This window comes from Oreochromis niloticus, linkage group LG10 (assembly GCF_001858045.2).
Source record: "Oreochromis niloticus isolate F11D_XX linkage group LG10, O_niloticus_UMD_NMBU, whole genome shotgun sequence".
NCBI lineage: Eukaryota > Metazoa > Chordata > Actinopteri > Cichliformes > Cichlidae > Oreochromis > Oreochromis niloticus.
The window spans coordinates 24,175,488-24,196,773 of NC_031975.2; the positions used below are offsets into that span (position 1 = coordinate 24,175,488).

Consider the following 21,286-nt stretch of genomic DNA (forward strand, 5'->3'; position numbering starts at 1 on the left):
CTACTCCAACACCTCTGATCATCAATAACATTTTAATATCTTTATTTCATTTTAAACGCACGAGGTGAGTTTTAAGAAGAGTTCCTGTGCTGCGTGGCTACGCCATATGTAGATGAGTGTTGTATGGGGCTATCGGCCTTGCTTATGAATATTACAAGTAGGGATCACACAGGAGTGTGTAAAGTTTGTGCGGTGGTGTGGAGGGGAGGGCGCATTAGAATAAACTCAAGATCATTTTCCTGGGTGGCCTGAGTGCTTCATTGTCCTGGTAAAGTTACAATCCTGTAGGAAAATCAGCTATATTTATCATTACAGATATTAAGATGAGCGCAGACACGGCAGAGCACACGGAGGCTCCAGGTGAACAGACGGGTAAGGATATTTTACCTTCTTCAGGGTGCACGGATGGAGTTTGGAGTGTAGAAAGCTGTAGATTTGGCCACTGCTGCTATTTCTGGGGAAAGAGAATGAAAAGTTACAGGTTTATTTAATCTAATGTTGACATGTCCCCAACAGCTTATTTAAATCTCTTTAAACTAAAATATTCTTAAATTTTAGGCACTTTTTTAAAAAAAGTGAGCATCTTTAATATGGCTTTTCAATTTGTGACTTTAAGGTCACAAATTAAAAGGCCAAATTGAAAACATAGATGGGTCTATGTTTCATCGTATTCAATAATATGCGGTGCAGAAACATTTGCTGCGTTTAAAACAAAAAAAATTGTTATTCATGCCTCATGCGATGCACGTAAAACACGATAAAAGCAACATGCACCTGTCTTGAAAAGGTGTATTTGTGTGGGGAAAATGTGTCAGTTGGTTTCGCTTGAGGATGCCCAGAGGCTGAGGATGCCAAGCAAGCCACGAAACAAAACCAGGAACCAGCAGCAGCAGAAAATGTGGAACTTTTACTGAGACAATAGCTGTCCGAGAGAAGTGAACAGCTCAGTTTCGTGGAAGTGACAAATGTCTGTACTTTTGCCAACATATGGTCAGGTACACGGCTGTGTTTCTTTTCCCCACAGAAGATATTTTGATGCAGCTAATCATTTCATTAGTCATGTGATGATCTATTTTAAATAGATTAGTCACCAAATTAGTCAATACACGTTGGTGTATCTGCAGATATTTCTATTTGTCTGGATGTTTTGAGTGGATTTTAGCCTCCAGTCAAGTGCAGTTGAGGTGAATAAAATGTCGACTGAGTGTTTTAATAGGTGCTTCTTCCCGACAAACACAAAAATGGGGACATTTTCTCTGGAAATAAATTGCTGTTGACGGTTTTAACATTGTTTTCAGTGCTGTGGGCAAACAGAAGTCCCATTGAGGTGGAGTGCAGATAGCAATCTCAGAGACAAACCTAAACAAATCAAAAGTATCTGCATGCTAACAGAGATACAACTAGATTTTCTTTTTTTCATATGTGAACTTCATAGTCAAAAGAATCAGGATGTGACAAAGTTGCCCTTTCTTAAAGGGGAGAATCCACCACAGACATGTTTGAACTATTGGATGGAAATGCTCTATTTAATTTAGGTGAGGGCACGTAAGTTTGAGTAGCTTTCAAAAGGCATCATATACAGCATCTTCTTGCATGCTATGAATTTTCACACAGCTGGACTTCAAACAGACTTCCTACTTGAGAGATGAGATGTTAAAGACTGTTTAAAGCATGATATGGGAATGTGTGCTCTTGTATACAGCTTTGCCTGGCAATGTCTAGAAAGGTTCATCTGTGTGTGAAAACTGCTCGCTTTGAGATAAACTAGAAAGCAAAAACAGCAGAACATGAACTGTTCTTATCTCAGGAGGATCTGCACCTGCACCTGCTCACTTACTGCAAACCTGTTGCTTAGAAATAATGTTTACATTCACGCTGGATGCATTCCTTATGTTCAGAGGCGACTTTTATTTTCAGTGCAGGCCTGTGACAGTGGATGCTGTTGCCTGTATCAGATCCAGGTGTGATTAGACAACAGAAGATTGCGGTGAAAGGACGATAACCTCCTGTGTCATATTTGTACTATTAAACAGGAAATAAAACATTGGTGTTTTTTCCCCCACTTTTCCAATTCAACTAAGCCCATACTCACTTCATTTAAACTGGGTGCGCCTTATGTGCTTCACAGCACATGTAATTAATAAAACATTTCCTTGTTCTTGTCAGAAGAAATCAGCTGCTTTTAAACAACATTTCTGGAACACCAAAACTTGATGTTCAGTTTAAATTTGCAACATTGTCATGTTGCATTCACTAGCTTTGTGTGTACTAACATGTGGAAACACTATGAGCTAACGGCAGGACAAGAATCCGTTTACAAGTTAAGGTCTTCTCTGGAGACTGTGCAGGATCAGAGAGGGGAATCAGTGGGAGGATGCAGTTTTACAACCAAACTCCTCACTGACACAGTTCCAGTAAGGAGTGAACATTATTGCCATTTTCCTTTGTTTATCTTTCTTTAAAACAAAGTCTTCCAGAGGTCTGAAATTCTGCTGGTTTTTAACCTTAAATGTCACCCAGTTTCACTGAAAAGCAGCAAGCGAATATAGTTTTCCTGCAAATATCTGATATAGTATTGACTAACAATTTTTTCTGCATCTTTACCTTTAAAAGGACAACTACTGTACATAATCTATATCTTGCAATAACAGCAAGAATTGTATCAGGATATATTCTTCTTTTTTCTTACAGACGCCTATTTAAAAGCCATTAGTCCTGTTGTAGACTATGATACACACTGTGCCAAGTATTTTCTTATGCTAATTTATTGTTAATTACAAAATTTTGTACAAAGCAGCAACATTTAGCACTTGTGTTTTAGCCAGTTTCATTTAAACTGCAGTTGTTTTATGCAGAGAAGCAGGGTCATGGGTCAACACAGGACTCAGACTTAAAAGGCTTGTTGAAGAACTATTTGGTAACTGGATAAGATCAGTAAAGAGAGGAGGCACGAAAAGCACAAGAAAAGAGTTGAAGAAATTCTAAGGAAAATGGTTACAGAAAAGCAAAAGCGCTACAAGAGCCGGTCTTGGAGTTTACACGGAGCTTGGGTGAGGAGCAAAGGGGCAGGGCAAGGTGAAAAACACTGAAGCTTGACGAGTATTTGATTGAGACCAGGTGTGCCAGGCGGGGGAATTAAGAAGATGACGTCATCATTCAAGAGGAGGAGGGGTGGCAGTGAAAGAGAAGATTCACAGAGACAAAAGCAGCGACTGAGTTTAACTTTTACCAGATGTAACAAAAAGGAAAGAAAAAGCACTGAAATCTTAAAGTTGATATTTTAGGTGTTTACAAAAATTTATATAACTCACAGGAATATAAATAATATGGGCTTCATATGCAGACTTTAATTAGTAATTGCATTGCTGCCATTTTTATACACCCTTACTCTCGGTGGCCTAGAACTGTAAAGGGTTTTTTCATGGGCATGGAGTGTGATTATTTGTTTTTAAATTAATTTTGTTTCAATTTAAAAACTTTTTTTAAATTAAGTTTTTTAATTAAGTAGGTAAAGGTGTATTGCATGTGGACCCATGTGAAGCCACACTTGTCAAAGCAGTTTTTAAAAAAAGGTATATATGGACTGCAAAAGAAAAAAAGAAAAAATAAGGCACATATGTACCATTAAAACGCCTTGAAGCTCAGGCCACAAAAGTAATGGATGATCACAGGATCCTTTCCACTGTGAAGAAAAACTGTCAGAACAGATTCGTTATGCCATCCAATGGCATAACGAATCTAAAATGCCAGAGCATCTCTGAAACAGCACTATTGGACAGATGAAAGTACAATCAACGTATACCAGAAAAAAATGAAAGATAAAATATGGAAAACACTTATGATCATGATCCAAAGCATATTACATCACCTATAAAACACGATGGGAGGCAGAGGGCTGTTATAGGCATGCATGAGGCAGAAGCAAGCAACTATCAACAGGTTCAAGACTTTAAACAGTAACTTCCTCCAAGAGATTCTCGATAAAGATTTTAAAAAATGATCATTTTAATTATGATTATGTCAGCTTGTCCTGGAAAACAAGGGACTGAGTACAAAAATGACTGCACCTATATCCAAAACATTCAAAATGTGCTTTGGTAAAAAGGTAAAATAATCGTGTGGGTGTATCCAAACATATATGGACCTAACTATATCTCATTAACTATATCTCATCACTGTATCTCTCAAATAAGTTAACATGTTCAAAAAGGAGCAGAAAAAGGTTTATTTAATTGCTGTCCTTTCCAACTGTTTGGTAACTAATAATCATAACTTGTCTTTTCCGTTTATGCCCAATCCTTTCATAAATCCTTGCTTGCAATTTGCAGACCAGAGCTGCATATTTAGGCTTTGTTGATGCCATGATTTTACAGGTCTTCATTATGGAGACTTTGTTGGGTTTTTTTTACAGTGCAGGTGGAGCAAATTAGTTTGCTGATAGGAAAACAGGGAAAATCAGAGTGACTGATTATTGTTAGAACACTTTGTCCATGCTTCACAATGTGAACTTGTGACTATAAGCAGATTTTTAGGTCATTTGGAGAGTTAGGCAAGAGCTGATGATACTCAAATATATGCTTTTCTTATCCGAAAGACCAAAAATCAACAATGAACACATTCATTAACTGTCAGATATTTAATACAACAACAGATAAATACACATTTACACAAAGTTTGTTTCTGTCAACATATTGCCACAAATACTCACCAAAGCATCATGATTTGTGCTATTTGTGCATAAAATAGTCCCCAAAAGGTGCACTGTGTACTTCTGTTTGAGTAACAGCGCCTGTTTTAGTATATGAAACTGTGAACATGTCACTTATTTTTAAAGCCTTCTCTTCATTTGGGCCATAGCCAGCGTAGAGAAGTATTTCCAGATGAGCTAACACATCACTGCTTCTGGACCAGCAGATTATTCATACTGTTTAGAATGTAAGGAGCAGGAGGTGGGAAACCTCTATATAATATTTACTCCCTAAGACAAATTCAAATTGATATTGTCCCATGTGCCCCCTGTGCAGTTTGTAATATCTTAGCTGGATTCTGTTCATTGTTTAAGGACTAACAGATGTAACAGACGAAACTTTTTTTTTTCTTTTAGTGTGCGTGACTTTTTGTGTCAATGCACGGTTTGCAAACATCGTTCCGAGTATCTATGTGTGTGCGTAGACACAGGCTTCCTGCGCTCACAGCTGATTTGCATGTCTTGGTCATTTCCATACTGGAACCTAGCCTGTGAAGCTGGATGTGCCATGGGGGAGGAGGTCTGGTTGGGAGTGGGTGACATAGTGATGGTGGTGAGGAGTTATGGGTGTATTTGCATTGTGTGTCTCCAGCAGCTCACTGCCTCTCTTTCCCCCAGTACGCGCACACACGCAGTGCAGAGGGATAAATTTGACATTCAAATGATGTGAATTTATCCAGCACACCTCTGTGCTCTCCTCCCCTGTGAGATCGCTCTCTGTCATTTAACATACGTTTAAAAGTGAGTTTTCTTGAAAAGACTTCAGACTTCTGAACATCTGTGTGAAGAGGGGGCATCTAGATACTAAAAAACACCATTGAAACCATTTAATATGGGATAAAATAATAAATATTAACCAAAAGATTAAAAATTAATAACCTAAATTAGTTTTCTTTCAATATAATTTAACTAAGTGCCAATTTTATCATCATTAAGTTGGTTGTTTAGTTTGGAAAACTTCAGAAATACAATAAAAACAGTTAAATGTGTACATATATGCTACCAAACTGATTCCTTCAAGTTGTATTGTCTGACTTAAGATGTTTTCACACTTGGACTGAAGCCCTAAAGTTTCTTGTGAGAACATAAATGTGTGAGGTAGCGGCATATGACTTTAAACAGTCTTTAATATTCTCAGCAGCATGAGAACAGAGCAAGTAGTTGTCCTGTGAGTGTGCAGCAGGTGAGTGAGCGCCATGGTTCCTTCCTGCTGCACGCTCTACCCAGGAACAGGTCTGAAGTGGATGTCACATCGTGCTGTGTGCTACACGTGAGGAAGGGCAACTGCACACAATGTCCTGACATTTTTCTTCAACATCTTAAAGTCAAGAAAGTAAAACCTCAAAAGTGATATTTTCTTCAGCAGCAAATTCTCACTTTTGAAAAAACCTGAAATATTTGATGTTGTTGCATCATAAAAAGCTAACCCTACAGCGATACATTTAACCTAACTCCAAATCTGCATTACGCAGGTTTGTGTAGCTTTAAACTGTTCAACTTGTCCGACTGCCACAGAAACTCCTTTATTTAACAGCATTATTTCACTTTAATTTAAAACAAAAGTTTGTTCTTTGCTGACACTTTACAACATCGACCAAATGTCACAAATCAAAGTTTGATTAAGTCTGAATTATTCATTTTTTCTGTTTTAACTTTCAGAGCGAAACGGAATCGACTTCAGTCGCCAGGTTAGTAGGAGAGCTCACGATATCACTCCTTGTGCTGAAATTCCCACCAACGAGCTCTCTGTTATCAGCAGCATGACTTGTATTGCTTTAAATACAGTAACGGCTTTAAACTACGATGTGTGTGTGAACCTCACTGGGGCCTTTTAAGGACAAACATGGATCAGATTCACATTATTGACATGCACACATTTATTCAAACAACACATATGCTACATGTGCTAAACAAATAACTGAAGAGCGCCTGTAACTTCTCACTGAGAGTAACAGGGAGTGGATAACAGGCTAGAGCATCAAGAGGAAGCAAAGACTAAACTCACTCTCCAGGACCATGATATTGTTATTATTATTACTATACTGCTTTGGATGTTACGATTAAGCATTTTCTAATATTTTCATATTAACAGCTGCTCTCTGCAGCACCACAGTCCAGCTTGACATTGTAGGTTTTTAGCATTTTGGAACATATTTTCGGTGGTGAAAAAATAACATTTGCTGTGCTGTCATTGGCTTTGTTCCCAAACTTTGTGGTTTGGGAAAAGCAACACTACTTAGAGACCCAAGATACGGAGCCAAAAGTCAATAATTTTCCAGATTACTGATTCCCAGACTGTTGTTAATTTTGCATCTCAGTCGTCACTTTTTGAAACAAAAGCTGACTGACCTGAGCTTTAGGAGTAGACAGAAGAAATAAAAAATGATCTTTGATTGTTAGTTATTTGAAAATTTCCCAGAGTTTTTGTAGAACTTAGATCAGTGACCCATGATCCCTTTTGCTTATTTTTTAGCAAATGCCGCTCAAATGAGTAAATGGTGGATTTTTTCATTCTCAGATTAATACACATTTGTTACTCAGACCGTGTGAGCCTGCACTTGCGCGACTACTTTTTCGATATAGTTTTGGTCTTAACAAGTTTGCTGATGATAGGAAAACTGTATAACTTTCTGTAACCTTTGACACTCTAAATAACAAACCTCATTTGCAAAATAAATATCCTACAGGCATGGGAACGGTGCTGAACTAACTTTTTGACAGTTAACATCCTCAGGAAAATCTGCCTGCTCGCCAATGTGAATATTACTGTAATCTACTTTGAAACAGTCTGCGGCTGTTTGGATACTTCTCCAAATGTTCTCTCTGGTAGAGGAAAACAGGTCTTTCAGTTCTCGTGCTTTCAGGAAGTGCCATCGCTCTCAGGGGTTAGTTAGTGGGGGTGTGTGGGGGAGGGGATATTTGCATACTGACTTACCCAAAAGCAGGCAGAGAGAGTCTATCGCTCTTTGTATCGTGTTTAGTTACCAAACTGGTCTTGGCAAGGGCTCGCAGGTTTTCTGTTTATGTGGTCTGTCTCTACACCATTGGTTTCCAAACTTTTTCTAACAAGGCTTCTTTTTGAAATTAAAATTATTCACAAACCCCACTTACATGTTTTTGTTGGCCAGAAACAATTAAATAAATAATTTAAATTCAGTTAAAATGAGATTAGATGTCAGATTCACTCATGTTCACTTCCATGGTTCCACATGCCTGGTGGCTCGGTGCCACAGGGGTCTCACACAGCTGTATGAGGAACGGTTTTTAATATCTTTATCAGAAGTTGACAGTTTATTGTTTTGTTTGGCTTTGATTTCCACGTCTTAGATAAAAACAGAGGACATTCATGACTCACCTCATTCAGGCTCCACCGTGAAGACATGCCACCTGACACAGAGCTCTCCAGTGCACGGAGGTCAGCTGACTGGGGTAAGATATAGACTCAGATTTAAAAATGGGAGTGTATTTTCTTTTCTTATAGGGAGTACTATAAAGTAACTCTTGGGGAAAGAGTGGCATACTCTTATATTAATTTGATTGTTATTGCAGATGCATTCATTTGGAAACACTTACTTACCTAGAAAACAACATGCTAACTAACATTATTTTCTGCTTTTACCTTTATTTTATATACTGGATATTTATAAACTAATGAAACCAAATTGCTATTACAGATTAAACAACCCAAAACTGATTGATTAGTACCATCTCAACCAGCTACAGCAGTGGAATTGTACTTACATAGTTATGTATCCATTATGGTAAAGCAATCTCTGTTTTTACTATAAATACAAAAATCTTCAGCTTTAACAGAAATCTTAGAGCTGAGGAAAACTTTAAGAAATGCTAAAATCATTGTGCTCTTAGGTGATTAACTGTGAATTTGTGAACTACTTTTAACTTTTAACTAATTTGTGAAGTTATTTTGCATTTTATAAATCCGTAGTCATTATCAAAGTATTTCAGCACATTTTATTGCTTTTATAATTAAGCATTTTTCTTTAAAATGTGTTTTTGCTTTTTGTAAGGTAAGTGATAAAATGCAGTTTTTTTACTACTTCATCTCGTGTTTTATTTTAACACAATCATCAGGAAAAAGTAGCAACAAAAATCTAAATCTAAAGTACAAGTAAATGAAAGTCTGTGAAGGTTCTCAGTCATCCAGGTCATTGTAGTCTAGACTAATTAGACTAAATTAAAGTTAATTGACTTATTAATTTACTTCTTACTCATTTTTCTTGTGGTGCTTTCTGCTCCAGGAGCTCACATCTCTCCACCCCATGCAGCAGCTGGTTCTGATGCCTCCTTCTCACCTGTCATCTCCCTCCTCCTTCCTGCTCTCCCAGAGTCCCTCCAGTCACCAAGGTGAGGTATCATAAAACATCCAGTCTGTATGAATAGTTAAGACCAGTGCTTTCCTTTTAGGGGTTAAAGGCACCATTACATAATAGAATAGACATTTAATAGACAGCAACTTTCACAACACATCTACACATCAGCTGGTTAGCTTACCACAAAACAACCTCTTAACATGTTATAGCTTGTTTTATAGCTTGCTATCAAGCTTGTATAAAAACAGAAGCATAAAACTGAGCCTGCAGGAGAATTTCTTTCGTACCCAGGCAAAGTAAGTTAAACAAATGTCTTAAAAGAATAGTCAAAATTTCGAAAAATAGGCTTGTTTTTCCTTTAAAATTGTTCAACAGGAAAATACTCTTACAGCTTAAAAGATTGAAAACAGTAAAAGCATCAAGTTTGCTAGCAAACATCATGTGCATTTTAGCTGACTGGTTAGCTTATCCAAAATCTAACAGATGGCTGAAAACAAGAACAGTCTACCTGCTTGGCCTTATGTGGACACCTTAGGCTATGTCAAATATTTAAATATAAACACACAGTCACAAAACAGTAATATTATTATTCTGCTGCTTTTCTTTGCAGCCCTTCTGCAGCAGAACCTGCTGTCTCTTCCCAGCCAGAGTCCAACTAGTCTTCTTCAGCATCAGCCTGGTCTGGCTCTGACTCCACAGGTAAGTCCAGAACACTTCCAAGTGTGCTGCACCAGAGGCAGACAATAAGACTACAGGTGTAAAACTGCACAGATGTAAACAAGCCATATATCGAAATGATCCAAACACCTTCATTCATGCTTCATTTCTGTGGAAGCACATTTGACAAACAAATGAATTGTGGTTAAGCTTTGGCTAATTTTAGATAACGGACAACTTTGTTGAGGTTTGGGAGGCATCGTGGTCATAATACATGTTAAAAAAAATAGTTTACATCATCAAATCTGAAAAATGTTTCCACCTGACCTCCTCAGATTTAGCTGATTTTTATTGTTTAGTAACTTCGGTCTGTTTATTAAAGGCATGGAAAATTTTACAATGCCTTCAAAGTTAGGTCGGAAAATAGAATTTTCCATCAGAGTTCCAAGTCAGAATTTTCATCTGCAACTTGGAGTCCCAACTCGGAAAGTTATAGCAGCCTCACTAATTTCACATTAATGGTCCAAGATGGTGGTGGTGAATGTAAACATAATAAAACTGCAAAACTTGCAATCTGTCCTTCCTGTCATTCTGTATATTTGTAACTCTCAAAATAAACCATATAAAGAGTGCTGACCAGGACCTGTACATGAACATGGTGCAGCATTGCGTTTAAGCACCAGTAAAAAACTATTAGTGCTACATAAATTGCTACAGCTTACTTAGCTGAGTTTAAATATGTAAAATTAATTTATATAGCCATTTTCACAGATAAAATTAATAAAGTGCGTCACAGTAAAACACAAGAAATAAAAGTATAACATAACTTTACTACTGGAACAACTCGGGAATGATGTCACTCCCAACTCCAACATCCAGTTTCCCAGGTATCTGGAATGTGGAAAAAATAATAAATAAAAAAATAAAAACAATGGTATTCTCCTTTAACACACGCTACCCACTCCCAACCTATGGCTTCAAAGCTTTAAAGGAAAAAACAAACATCTACTTATAACTTTTTTTTTATTTGAGATATTTATTGAAAAGTAATCATTTCAATCTATGAAAATCTTCCACTTCCTCCTGTGTGCACCAGCGCGTCACAAACTTCTCCAGCATCTAAACTTGTTTGATCCAAGCTGTCATAAAGAAAATGTGAACACCGGTGATGTTTCTCCATTTCACAACCTTAAGTTAGATTTGCATATGTTAAATTAAGGCTATATTAGAAATTTACATTGGTGCAGAAGGAATCACAGCTGGAAAATGAGCCTTTTATCAATTTGTAGGTAAAAAGGAGACCTTTCATAGGATAGGATCAATTGTTTTGACCAGTCACCTATCAAACAACATGATGACATTTTAAGGATTCATGCCATGAAGCATGGAAACCCATGCTTCATGGCATTTTGTGCTGATGTTAATGCCAGAGGACGTTCGGAGCTCTGCAGTTACTGAATCAGCAGAGCGTTGGTGACCCAGTGACCCGCTCTGCAACTGTACGTGGTAGCCACTTGACGGCTGACTTTCTGAACGTTTCCACTATGTAATAGCGCCACTTACAGTTTATCGCAGATAAATATAAGTGGGAGGAAATTTCACAAACTGAGTTGTTCCACTGGTGGCATCCTCTTACAGCACCACGGTCGAATTCAGTACGCTATTTAGAACAAGAGATTATTTCACTATTGTGCTTATTTTGTGTTGTCTTTACCTAACCTTGTATAATCTTCAGGGATGGTGTCGCTTTTAAAGAGGGAGAAAAATGAGTCAGTGAATTTGCAGGAAGCCAAGTCAAATGTTCTGCATTTTGCACACTCTGTCTAAGGAATCGTCCTTAATTTGACCAGTATTTCCAGTAGAGAGGAGACTCTAAATAGTCAGAAATTTGTATACGGGCCTCATGTCTTAACCTTTTGAGCTAAAACAGAGCAAACGAATCATGCACTAAGATACACTGCCAACCGGAGGTTCAGAAAGCAAAAGAAGACACTTGTTTAATTAAGTTTAAATATATAATAAAGGGGGAAAAAACAGTTACTACAAATGACTGTAGGCTGGATAATCCTCCTTTCTGACTCTTAGAATGATCATAATTTACAAAATGAACATGTTTTATTTATCGTGGCCTGGAAGTAGTTACTGAGCACAGAAAGTCATCAGGAAAGTGTTTAATGAGGTTTGCAGAGGACTGTTTTACCACAGACTTCTCAACAGTCCAAAGTCCATTAAACTCATAGCAACTCCAGAGAAGTCGCCCCCTGCTGGCTATTAAACAGAATGTGAGTTGAAGGTACCTCAGCTGGCTTCACTGTTCAGCCCAGAAAGCGACATCTATGATCCTGCCAGGAAACTAAACAGTTAAAGCTGAAGTTGAAGCTTTTGTCCTGTGTATGCATAACAGTCATTTTTTTTGTCTCAGTACAGTAAAAACTTGTATTTTTTTTTACCTTACATCACCTGGAAACTGAAGATTTCCCTCTGTGATGTTTCTCTGATCCAGGCTATGGGTCGCTCGGGTCTGGCAGGGCCTTCCATGGAGAACCACATGGACATGTCCCACCTGCAGATGCCCAAACACATGTCGGTGCCTCCACAGGAGGAACCTAACGAGCTGGAGGATCTGGAGCAGTTTGCTAAAGCATTCAAGCAAAGACGGATCAAACTGGGTTTCACTCAGGTAAATCAGGCCCCATAAAAAGACCTGAAAGACTGTATTCACTCAGTCGGCTCACATAAATGCATTTTGCATTGACTGTTTTCTCTTTTTATGCTGCAAAAATCTAGAGAAAATTACACAAGACTCTGGGTGTTGCAACATGCTCATGAAAACCAGATGGCAGTTGTGTGGTTTTGGCCTGTGGTGACCACACTTAATTTATTCAGTTATGCATCAGAGTCCTGATTTTTTTTTTAATACCATGTTTACATAATCTTATAATTAGAAATTAAGAGGCTGGAGCCTATCGTAGCCAATAATCCACCAATCATTTCATGATTTAGGTTTATACTGTATCTAGCTTCACCTTTATCATTAAATAATTAGCCTATATCTTACAGATATTAGAGATTTGTTACTGCTTTTGCTTGGATACTTAATATAATAATAATAATGATGATGATGATGATAATAATAATAATAATAATAATAATAACATATATGGTCACAGTTAAGCAGGTTAAAAAAGAGGGCAAAGAAGGCCACATGTCCATCCTCATGATTTCATAACCACAAGTCATTTGGCAGGGATTAAAGTTCATTGAGATAAATGATAATCAGTTCCAGAAGAGTAAAACAAAACTCTGGCACCACTAAGTGTTTATTCAATATTGCTGGTTTGCTTCAAGGGAATTTCCACAGTGCATAAACCTTGCATGAGAAAACAGCTAAACAGAGTGCAAAACTCAAAGTCATTAGGGAGGGATTTTAATTTGTAATGAGCCATGATCAGTTGTGGAGGAGAAACACTAGTACTTGGCACTCCTGTGACTTTTTTGGTTTGGTTTTTGAGAATTTCAAATAGTGCAGAAACCTTCCATGGAAGAACAGTTTGGCAAAGGGATCGTTTCTGCATTTCAGGCCTTGGTTGATCCCTAAATGTAAACAGTTGTAATGAGTAGTAACTAAACCTATCTAGAAAGTTCCCATGAAAGTCAAAAAAGATGAAAGTTGGGGAAAAAACAAGCAAAACCAATTGTAGGTCGAAATCAAACACAAACGGGGGTCTCATGGCTTAAAAACCTGTGACATCACGGCTCCATCATCAGTAAGATCTGACAGCATTATAACGTTCAAACCCTGAACTCATCTGATGTTTTTAAGTTGTTTAGTAAGGTGTTAGCATGGCCAAATGTAGCTGAGTAATAATTATGTGCCATTTTTCTTTCCTCAGACTAGAGGAAGTCAGAAAAAGCTGCTGAATTTACCACAATTTGCTGATTGAATTGCTTTTGCATCAGTGTTTTGTGTTCTGTTGTGTTTGTACTCACAGGGAGATGTTGGCCTTGCAATGGGAAAACTCTACGGGAATGACTTCAGCCAGACCACAATCTCTCGATTTGAGGCCCTGAACCTGAGCTTCAAAAACATGTGCAAACTCAAACCTCTGCTGGAGAAATGGCTGAGCGATGCCGGTACGCAGAAACTCTTATTATGTTTCCTATACTACGATTAAAATTGCAACAAACTATTCTTCCTCATCACAACAAGTTTTTTCACCTATTTCCACGAGCATTAGTTCATATAGCACACCCTCTGCTGATCACAGACTGAGGTTTGCAGAAAAAATGACCAGGATCTGAAAATCTGCACAGTAAAAAAATGTTTAACTGTTAATCCACCAGTATGTGCAAGCTTTTTAATCAAGATGATATTTGCAATGCTAAAATATAATTATTGCTTTGATTCATGAATTTGTAAATTTACTGTTTTAAAAAACAGAAAAATAGTAAATCACAATTCTATTTTTAGTTTTATTAAGATGCTAAACTACACTTATTTACCTCCTTCCTTAGTGAATAGAATCATTAGTTTTAGTGGTTGAATGTTAATTTGTGACTTCTTAGTGACATCCTCAAATTTGGGTATGAGTAACATGTAACATGTGAGTTTTTTGCCTATATAAATAGCAATATAATTTTTAGTTTTAAACACATTTTTGTTAGATTTCTAAAATGTGTGTTTTTTAAACCTAAATAAATTGAGCAATACATTTTTGAGCAATAAATGAATTGTAAAAAATGCGGGATGCTGGATGGAGCAAATGTGACAAATTAAACTCATGTATGCAAATTAATATTTTTTTATTTTTTAAATTGTTAGAAGATTCAATAAATATTAATTTTTCTGGCTATCATTTCATAGTCCAGGATTTACAGGGTGAAGCACTATTTTTATTTTGTTATTTATACCTGAATTGGCCCTAATAAAATATGAAATGTCTGATCAGTCATTACATGATCTAACAAACAGACATAAGAAGTCTGGATTTAACACTAAGGAATGCAGATATGGCTGATGTTGTTAATCACAGCTGTGGGTTTATAAAAATGTCTGCTACAACTAAACCCATCAGATATCATCTTCTCAGAAATGTTGAATGTGTAAAAAGTAATACTGGGGCACAAAATATGTTATACAATCTAAGAATCTCATTTTATTAATTCAATTTCCATGTTGCTTTTCTTTTTTTTTTTACATCAGAGAACTCACCTTCTGACACGATGAGCAATTCCAGCTCTCTGCCGACCCTGATGGAGGGCTACGGGCGCAAACGGAAAAAGAGGACGAGCATTGAAACCAACATCAAAATGACTCTGGAGAAACGTTTCCTGGATGTAAGACTCATTCATTACTTGTCTTGTTTTCATGGTGAGCATATAACTGAATAAGCGTTACACGCTAATGAATAAAACCTGGAAAAATCTGTCTTGTACAAGGAGAAATATCTAAAACTTGCATTAGTAAAACACAGTATGACGCAAACAAACAACATTGTTATAAGCTCTCCTCTGTTAGAGGAGTTGTAATGTGGGAGGGAAGGTAATAAAAGAGGTACATCGGGAATGTTAAGATGGTGGATGACTGTAGACATGAGCTGGGTGAATCCATGAACACAAAGAAATTAATAGGATAGTCCTGACAGTTGGCCTTCAGCCTCTACTCTTTGTTCCCTCTGCTGCCGTGCAGGCGTTCTAGTTTATGCAAATGTGCAACTACCATCGGCTGCAGTTTTGAGATGGGCCTCTCAGCCAAGAACATCCCCCATGTGGACCTAACTCTCATCTGTTTTTATATTTGATTTTTAATTATAATTTAATTATAATTTTATTTGAGTTTTCAAATCTTTTTAGCGACGACCAAGTAATTTTCTTTTATCATTGCTTAATACAGGGCTTATTCAAATGTCTTGGACACTCATTGTTTTTCAGGTAGATATCAACGTTATGCACCTCCTATGCAAAATTACAAGGTTGAAATCATGCATATTTTTGAATTTCAGAACCCTAAGCCCAACTCTGAGGAGATAACCCTGATCTCAGAGCAGCTGTCCATGGAGAAGGAGGTGGTTCGAGTTTGGTTCTGTAATCGTCGCCAGAAGGAGAAGAGGATCTACTGCCCGACGGCGACTCTACCTGTCAAGTCTCACACCTACAACTCCAGGATGGTTAGCCACCTGATATATGCTTTCTTTGACTTAGGTGGCAGAGCACTCTTATGTCTGCAGAGAGGCATTTTTAATTATCTTTAATTATAAAAGTCCAAGTATAGTGTGTAAGCAGTTAGCCACACAAAATAAACAGGTCTTAAGTTGGACTTTTCGCTTTAAACGCCTACCAAGAGGATTGGTAGACATATTAGAGGGTTACCTATAACCCGCTCTTTGTAATGCGAGTATGTTTAACCATCCTAACATTCATTTTATTGTTTCAGGCATCTGCATCCAGGTCCTACAGCCCTCTGGCTTCAGGTGGAGGCAAGTCCCATCCAGCTTCAATAATGTGCCTTTCACTGTAACATCTATACAGTAATCATCTGTATATGTGTACATGTTAAATAATATTTTAACCTTGTTTTCACAGTTTCTTCAAGTTCATCCCCAAATAGTATGAGCCGTGAGGCATCTCCCAACGGTCTGTCTGCAGCCTCCACCTCTCTAACCTCTCCAGTCAGTGCAGCTTCCTACAGCACACCAGGGTAAGAAAAAGTCACACAGACTCCCCGTTTTTCTGTGAAAGATATTTTTCCCTTCACTCCAGCATCAATATTAGTTTTAGGATGTCAGCTCAGGACGTTGTTACCATGGAGAGAGTGTTTCACGAGCCATTATCAATAACTGGCTGCTTCATATCTACTCCAAAAACAATGGAAACTGTTTGTTTAACTTTTCCTCAGAAACTGAAAAAATAATTAATTTGCTTATATATCCAAACCGTCAGCACTTAAATAACGTCTGTCATTTGAGATTTAAATGAGCAGTTTGTCATTTTATTGGCACAAGTTAAATGAGGAGAGTGATGCCACTTCCAATAAAAATAAAACTAAAGCCAATAAACAGTTAGCTCAGACAAAAAGGATACTTGACATGGATTATGTGCAGGATTTTAACAGATATGAATAAGTGGCATTGTTCTTTTTGTTTAAGACTTTTGCAGCACTCTTTTGCAACACACGCAGACGTATTGTCAAAACTCTGATTATTACACAAGCCTAGGAAGTATTTCTTCATAAATCGGTTGTGTGGCAGGATATGGACACACCATGCAAGATTCGGGGGATGGAACAAAAACTGAAGAACTACTTTAATGTTGAAGTCTTACAAAAATTAAAAAAACAATGGCAGAGCACACAGCCGAGAGAGAGGACGCGACAAAGGGCAATAGGAACACTGAAGTTATAAACACACACGAGGTGACAAGGGGAGCGGATACACCGGGGATGACAGCTGAACCTAATTGAGAAAACGAGACAAGGGAAGTAAAATCTAAAACAAGACACTGAGATTCAAGGAATACAACACAAGCCAAACTGAAGTCATGAGGAAAAGCAAAACCTCAGAATATAAATGTAAAGGAACAAACCAGGAAACACTGTAATAAGAAAAATACAAAACTCAAAACAAATAACTCACAAGGAAGAGTCGGGGACCATGACAGTTTCCTTGTTTGTGTATTAATTTATTCAGTTTATTCTTCTGATGATTTGCTTGTGGAGCTTGATTTTCTGTATCTGTATATGTATGTGGAAAAACACTGTGCTTGTAGGTTTTCCCCTTGACTGATGAGCTATTAAGATGAGTTCAGGTTTAAAAATAGGTCCAAAAATGACGGACAACATATGTATATTTAGAATAGCATGGCTTTCTTTCATTAGTTCTGCTCTTTTTTACATATACAGATTTAAATGCCAATATTAAAAATAAAACTGTGGAACTTTTTAAAAAAATGTTATTTATCAAAGCTACTTTCAGCTGCACTTTTATTCACAGTGGGCAGCTCCACATGTTTAAGTTGGTCCAGTTCTTTTACACTGGATGCCCTTCCTGATGTAACTTCCAACAGATTTATGTCTCCTCCCGGGATCAAACCTGGGATTTTTTGCTTGCTAGGGGAATGTGTACACTATGGATCATTTTATTTGTTTTTTGGCCGTGTTTCCATGTCCTTCTGTCTGTAAACGCAAAAGCTTGAAAAGTTTTGAATGAATTCTGATGAAACTTTGTAGGGGTGTAGAGTGGAGTCATGTTAACGATCCTTTCAAATTTGGCCTACATCCACTGACATCTTCCAAGTCAATATGATTTAGTGTTAGCAAAATGGACAAAAAACCGTATACGTTAAAAAACTGATTCTTACAAGTGTGGTGTGTAATGACAACATATAGAAAGAGCCTTATAAAGATTTAAAATATCAAATCACATTTGACCTCTGACCTCTTCTTCAAGCTAAATAGATTAATCTGAAGGTCAAACTAATAATAATGCCATATAGGGCTATTTGAAATTTTGTTTCTTACTGCCATTATTTGTATTGACAACATACATATAGGGAATGATATATGGGGATTCTAAATATCACGTTACTTTGGGCCTTTCACCTTCCCTTCTCTGCTGTACCTTTAAAGCCTGGCACTCTGGGAATCACTCGTCTACAAAAACATATTTATCAGAATTTTTTCTCGTACTTTTTAAAAACATTTGCCTAAGAGCTTGCGATCTTCCCTCTGGTCTTTCAGGTCATGGTACCGCACATGGAACCATCCCACGTATCACCACTGAGAAACTGTATGACATGAAGTTTTTGAAGGTAGTTTTCTTCTAGAAGGATGCACACTGAAGATGGAGTCGCTCATTGTCCCGTAACACACATGGTTACAGCTACAGGTGAAAGCTCACACGGACACATGAGACAAAGAAGCGGGAGCAGCACAAGCAGAGGACTGCGTGCCACCACTCTTCTGTCAACACTCACTTCATTGCTCATGCATGTCCCAACAGCCTTCAGCTGTTTGATTTGTGTTCACGTGACTCTTTATTCAGTTGCAAATATGAAGAACACACACACAAATCACACACACACAAGCATCCTAAACAATGGAGGGAAACGTCCTGTCTGAGCCTGTAACTGCCACCACTCAAAATAATTTATGTGAATGTTGAAGGAGTCCAGATTTACTCAGATTGTGCATCAACCTGTTTATAATGCCATCTTTCTCCTCTCATCTGTTGTTTTTTCAAATGTTCATATTGTATTTAGTGTTGATTTTAGGGTGTTTTTAGGGATTTTACAGGTTTCATGTATGTTTGTTAGTGCTGCAACTTGCTTCTTTTTATTCAACACTGTACTCTCACTGTACCTGAATAAGATCTGGACAAGTCACATGAAACGACTTTATTTAAGTTAAAAAACACGTATAAAAACGAACAGAAATGCCATGCCCTGTGCCAAGCTCATTACAGATGAAACTTAGAACCATAATTTGAATTTCATTGTGCCATCTGGCTATTATCAAAGCTGTTAGTGTTAGACACTTTTATGGATATTGAGTTTTATGGCAGATCTGGAGGTTTCTTCAAACCTTTTAGACCCTTCGCGGGCAACTCAGTGAATCCTAGCAGTTAATGTCATTGGTGCGGCATCTTTAATTATAGGAATTATAGACAAAACTAAAGAAAAAAAAAAGATTTAAAGTGGGGAAAAAAGGATTATGAGACCGATTTTGATGATAAAGTTGAAGCACTGGTGATGGTATTGCACTCTTTTTATTACCTACATCCTGAAATAATAACTGATGGGGAGTTTTTGTGCCATTTAACACTCAAGTTTTCCAGAGAAATAAACAAATCTCCTTTGTATCATAATTCATACGTAAAAGGCTCTTTATATTTCAGACAGAGTAGTTTGAATAACGTGTGCCTGGATCACACTGCTCTCCATTGTGTCCTATAGCTCTTCTCGAGAATGCCTGCCTCTTTTGCGTGACTTTGCAGCTTTGACTGTTCTGCAGGTCGTTGCAGAGCACAGTGCGGGAGTTTCTCAGCTGCTAAACGCTGTTGGTTTAGGGCTATATTAAAAAGATACTCAGCTAATGGCTGAGAAACACCATCATTGTGTTTTGCAGAGACTCTTTATTCAGTGTGGAGGCAACAGCGGGGACTACGTGCCCAATCAGATCTGCTTAGAGCTGGCTGATCTCTGCATTAAGCACATGTCCAGTTTTAAATGTCGTCTCTATGCATAACACACTACTTTAACAGCTGCAGTCTGAATGTTTGAACTTGGTTACGACCTGTAAGAGTGTTTATACTGACACTGTCTTGTCACTTTCTGTGTTTAGCTTAGCTGTCATCTCCTGTTATTGTCAAGTTAAAGAAAATAAGTCCAACAAATCACATCAAAGTAGCAAAACTGCCTGCAATGCGCCCTCTGACATGAAACACATCACAGGAACTACACACAATGCTTATTGCTGGTCTTTGTGGGATTTGTTGACAGCTGTAAAATATCACCAGACCTTTTTTTTTGTTTTGTTTTTAGTTTGGAAGTGGAGCACTTAAGCAAGTGTTGACAGAGTTTCTCTTTATTTTGTACTTTATTTCCCGTAGCTTGCTCTGTCCTCAGTTCACTTGTGTTTGCCTCTCTGCAGTTTCTGTTTTGAGTGACCATTGTATAGTTTTTGTCCGGGGTTAATGTTTTGCAGTGGGACCAAACTCCAACTTTAGCCATAAAATGAAAACAGCCACTATATTTACTGTATGTTATGTAATGTTACGGCACAGTCATGTTTTTACTGATGTAACTGAAGCTACCACTGTAAAGGTGAAAATGGAAACAGTGACGTGTGATCCTCTGAGTCTCAGAGAATCGTTTGTATTTACCTCATACTGAATGTTTATTAACATTTATTTACTTTCTTTCAATAAAAAGAGGTTGAACTTCTGTGTTGTTGTTGTTGTTTTTTTGTTGTTTTTTGTCATGACTGACAGTGTTTCGTACCCAGCATTGGCAGTGTGTTCGGGATCGTTGTCATGCTGAAAAATGAAGCTGCTGCCAGTCAGATGTTTTCCATATGGTATTACATGGTGGGGGATCAAAATCTGATTTCATAATTCCATCAATTTTGACAAGATCTCCAATAGCACTGGCTAAGATGTTGCCCAACACTATGGCAGAGCCTCCACCATGTTTCACACTCACTGTTGTACCTCTCTCTCGACCTCCTCCACACACACACTGATGAAGAATTGAACTAAAAGTTTAAAATTTGTAATCATCCTTCCATCAGACCTGTTGCCACTGAGCCCATTTCTGATGAGGCTTCAGTGAAAAGTTGATGGATCAACTGATAAGTGAAATGTCTGGTTTCTTGAAAGCAAAATATAAAGTGGTGAGGGGTGACTCAAGACTTTTGCACAGTTTATTTTTATAATTAATTACCAAAAAAGAAATTCAAATTTCAAATTTTTTGAGATGCACTGGATTTTAATTTATTCTCTCCAAGGCAGCAGGTAAATACACACTAAAAGAAATAAATAACATATTATTAAAATCA

At 37.6% G+C, this 21,286-nt stretch overlaps 1 protein-coding gene and 1 long non-coding RNA gene across 4 annotated transcripts in view; one reads left to right on the forward strand and one right to left on the reverse strand.

The window, feature by feature from the left end:
* The window catches only part of LOC102080672 (uncharacterized), a 21,649-nt gene extending 12,559 nt beyond the window's left edge, over window positions 1–9,090 (reverse strand). The window contains exons 1-3 of the long non-coding RNA XR_003221982.1: window positions 8,977–9,090; window positions 8,103–8,171; window positions 388–454 (exon numbers count right to left, since the gene is read on the reverse strand). This is a non-coding gene — a long non-coding RNA (uncharacterized LOC102080672). The remainder of the gene's footprint in view (window positions 1–387; window positions 455–8,102; window positions 8,172–8,976) is intronic.
* pou2f3 (POU class 2 homeobox 3) overlaps window positions 1–20,673 on the forward strand; it is a 20,932-nt gene extending 259 nt beyond the window's left edge. Inside the window, exons 2-13 of one of the 3 annotated variants that reach the window (XM_005456160.4) lie at window positions 316–372; window positions 6,407–6,435; window positions 8,075–8,176; window positions 9,007–9,112; window positions 9,689–9,777; window positions 12,209–12,415; window positions 13,728–13,869; window positions 14,939–15,072; window positions 15,738–15,902; window positions 16,169–16,211; window positions 16,318–16,432; window positions 18,470–20,673. In XM_005456160.4, the coding sequence (XP_005456217.1) occupies window positions 324–372; window positions 6,407–6,435; window positions 8,075–8,176; window positions 9,007–9,112; window positions 9,689–9,777; window positions 12,209–12,415; window positions 13,728–13,869; window positions 14,939–15,072; window positions 15,738–15,902; window positions 16,169–16,211; window positions 16,318–16,432; window positions 18,470–18,512 (1,224 nt within the window). In that variant the 5' untranslated portion in view covers window positions 316–323 and the 3' untranslated portion in view covers window positions 18,513–20,673. Of the gene's footprint in view, window positions 1–41; window positions 373–6,406; window positions 6,436–8,074; window positions 8,177–9,006; window positions 9,113–9,688; window positions 9,778–12,208; window positions 12,416–13,727; window positions 13,870–14,938; window positions 15,073–15,737; window positions 15,903–16,168; window positions 16,212–16,317; window positions 16,433–18,469 lie in introns of those variants that run through there. The other 2 variants (XM_005456162.4, XM_005456161.4) reach the window with 2 other exon arrangements.
* The last annotated feature ends 613 nt before the right edge of the window (window positions 20,674–21,286 follow it).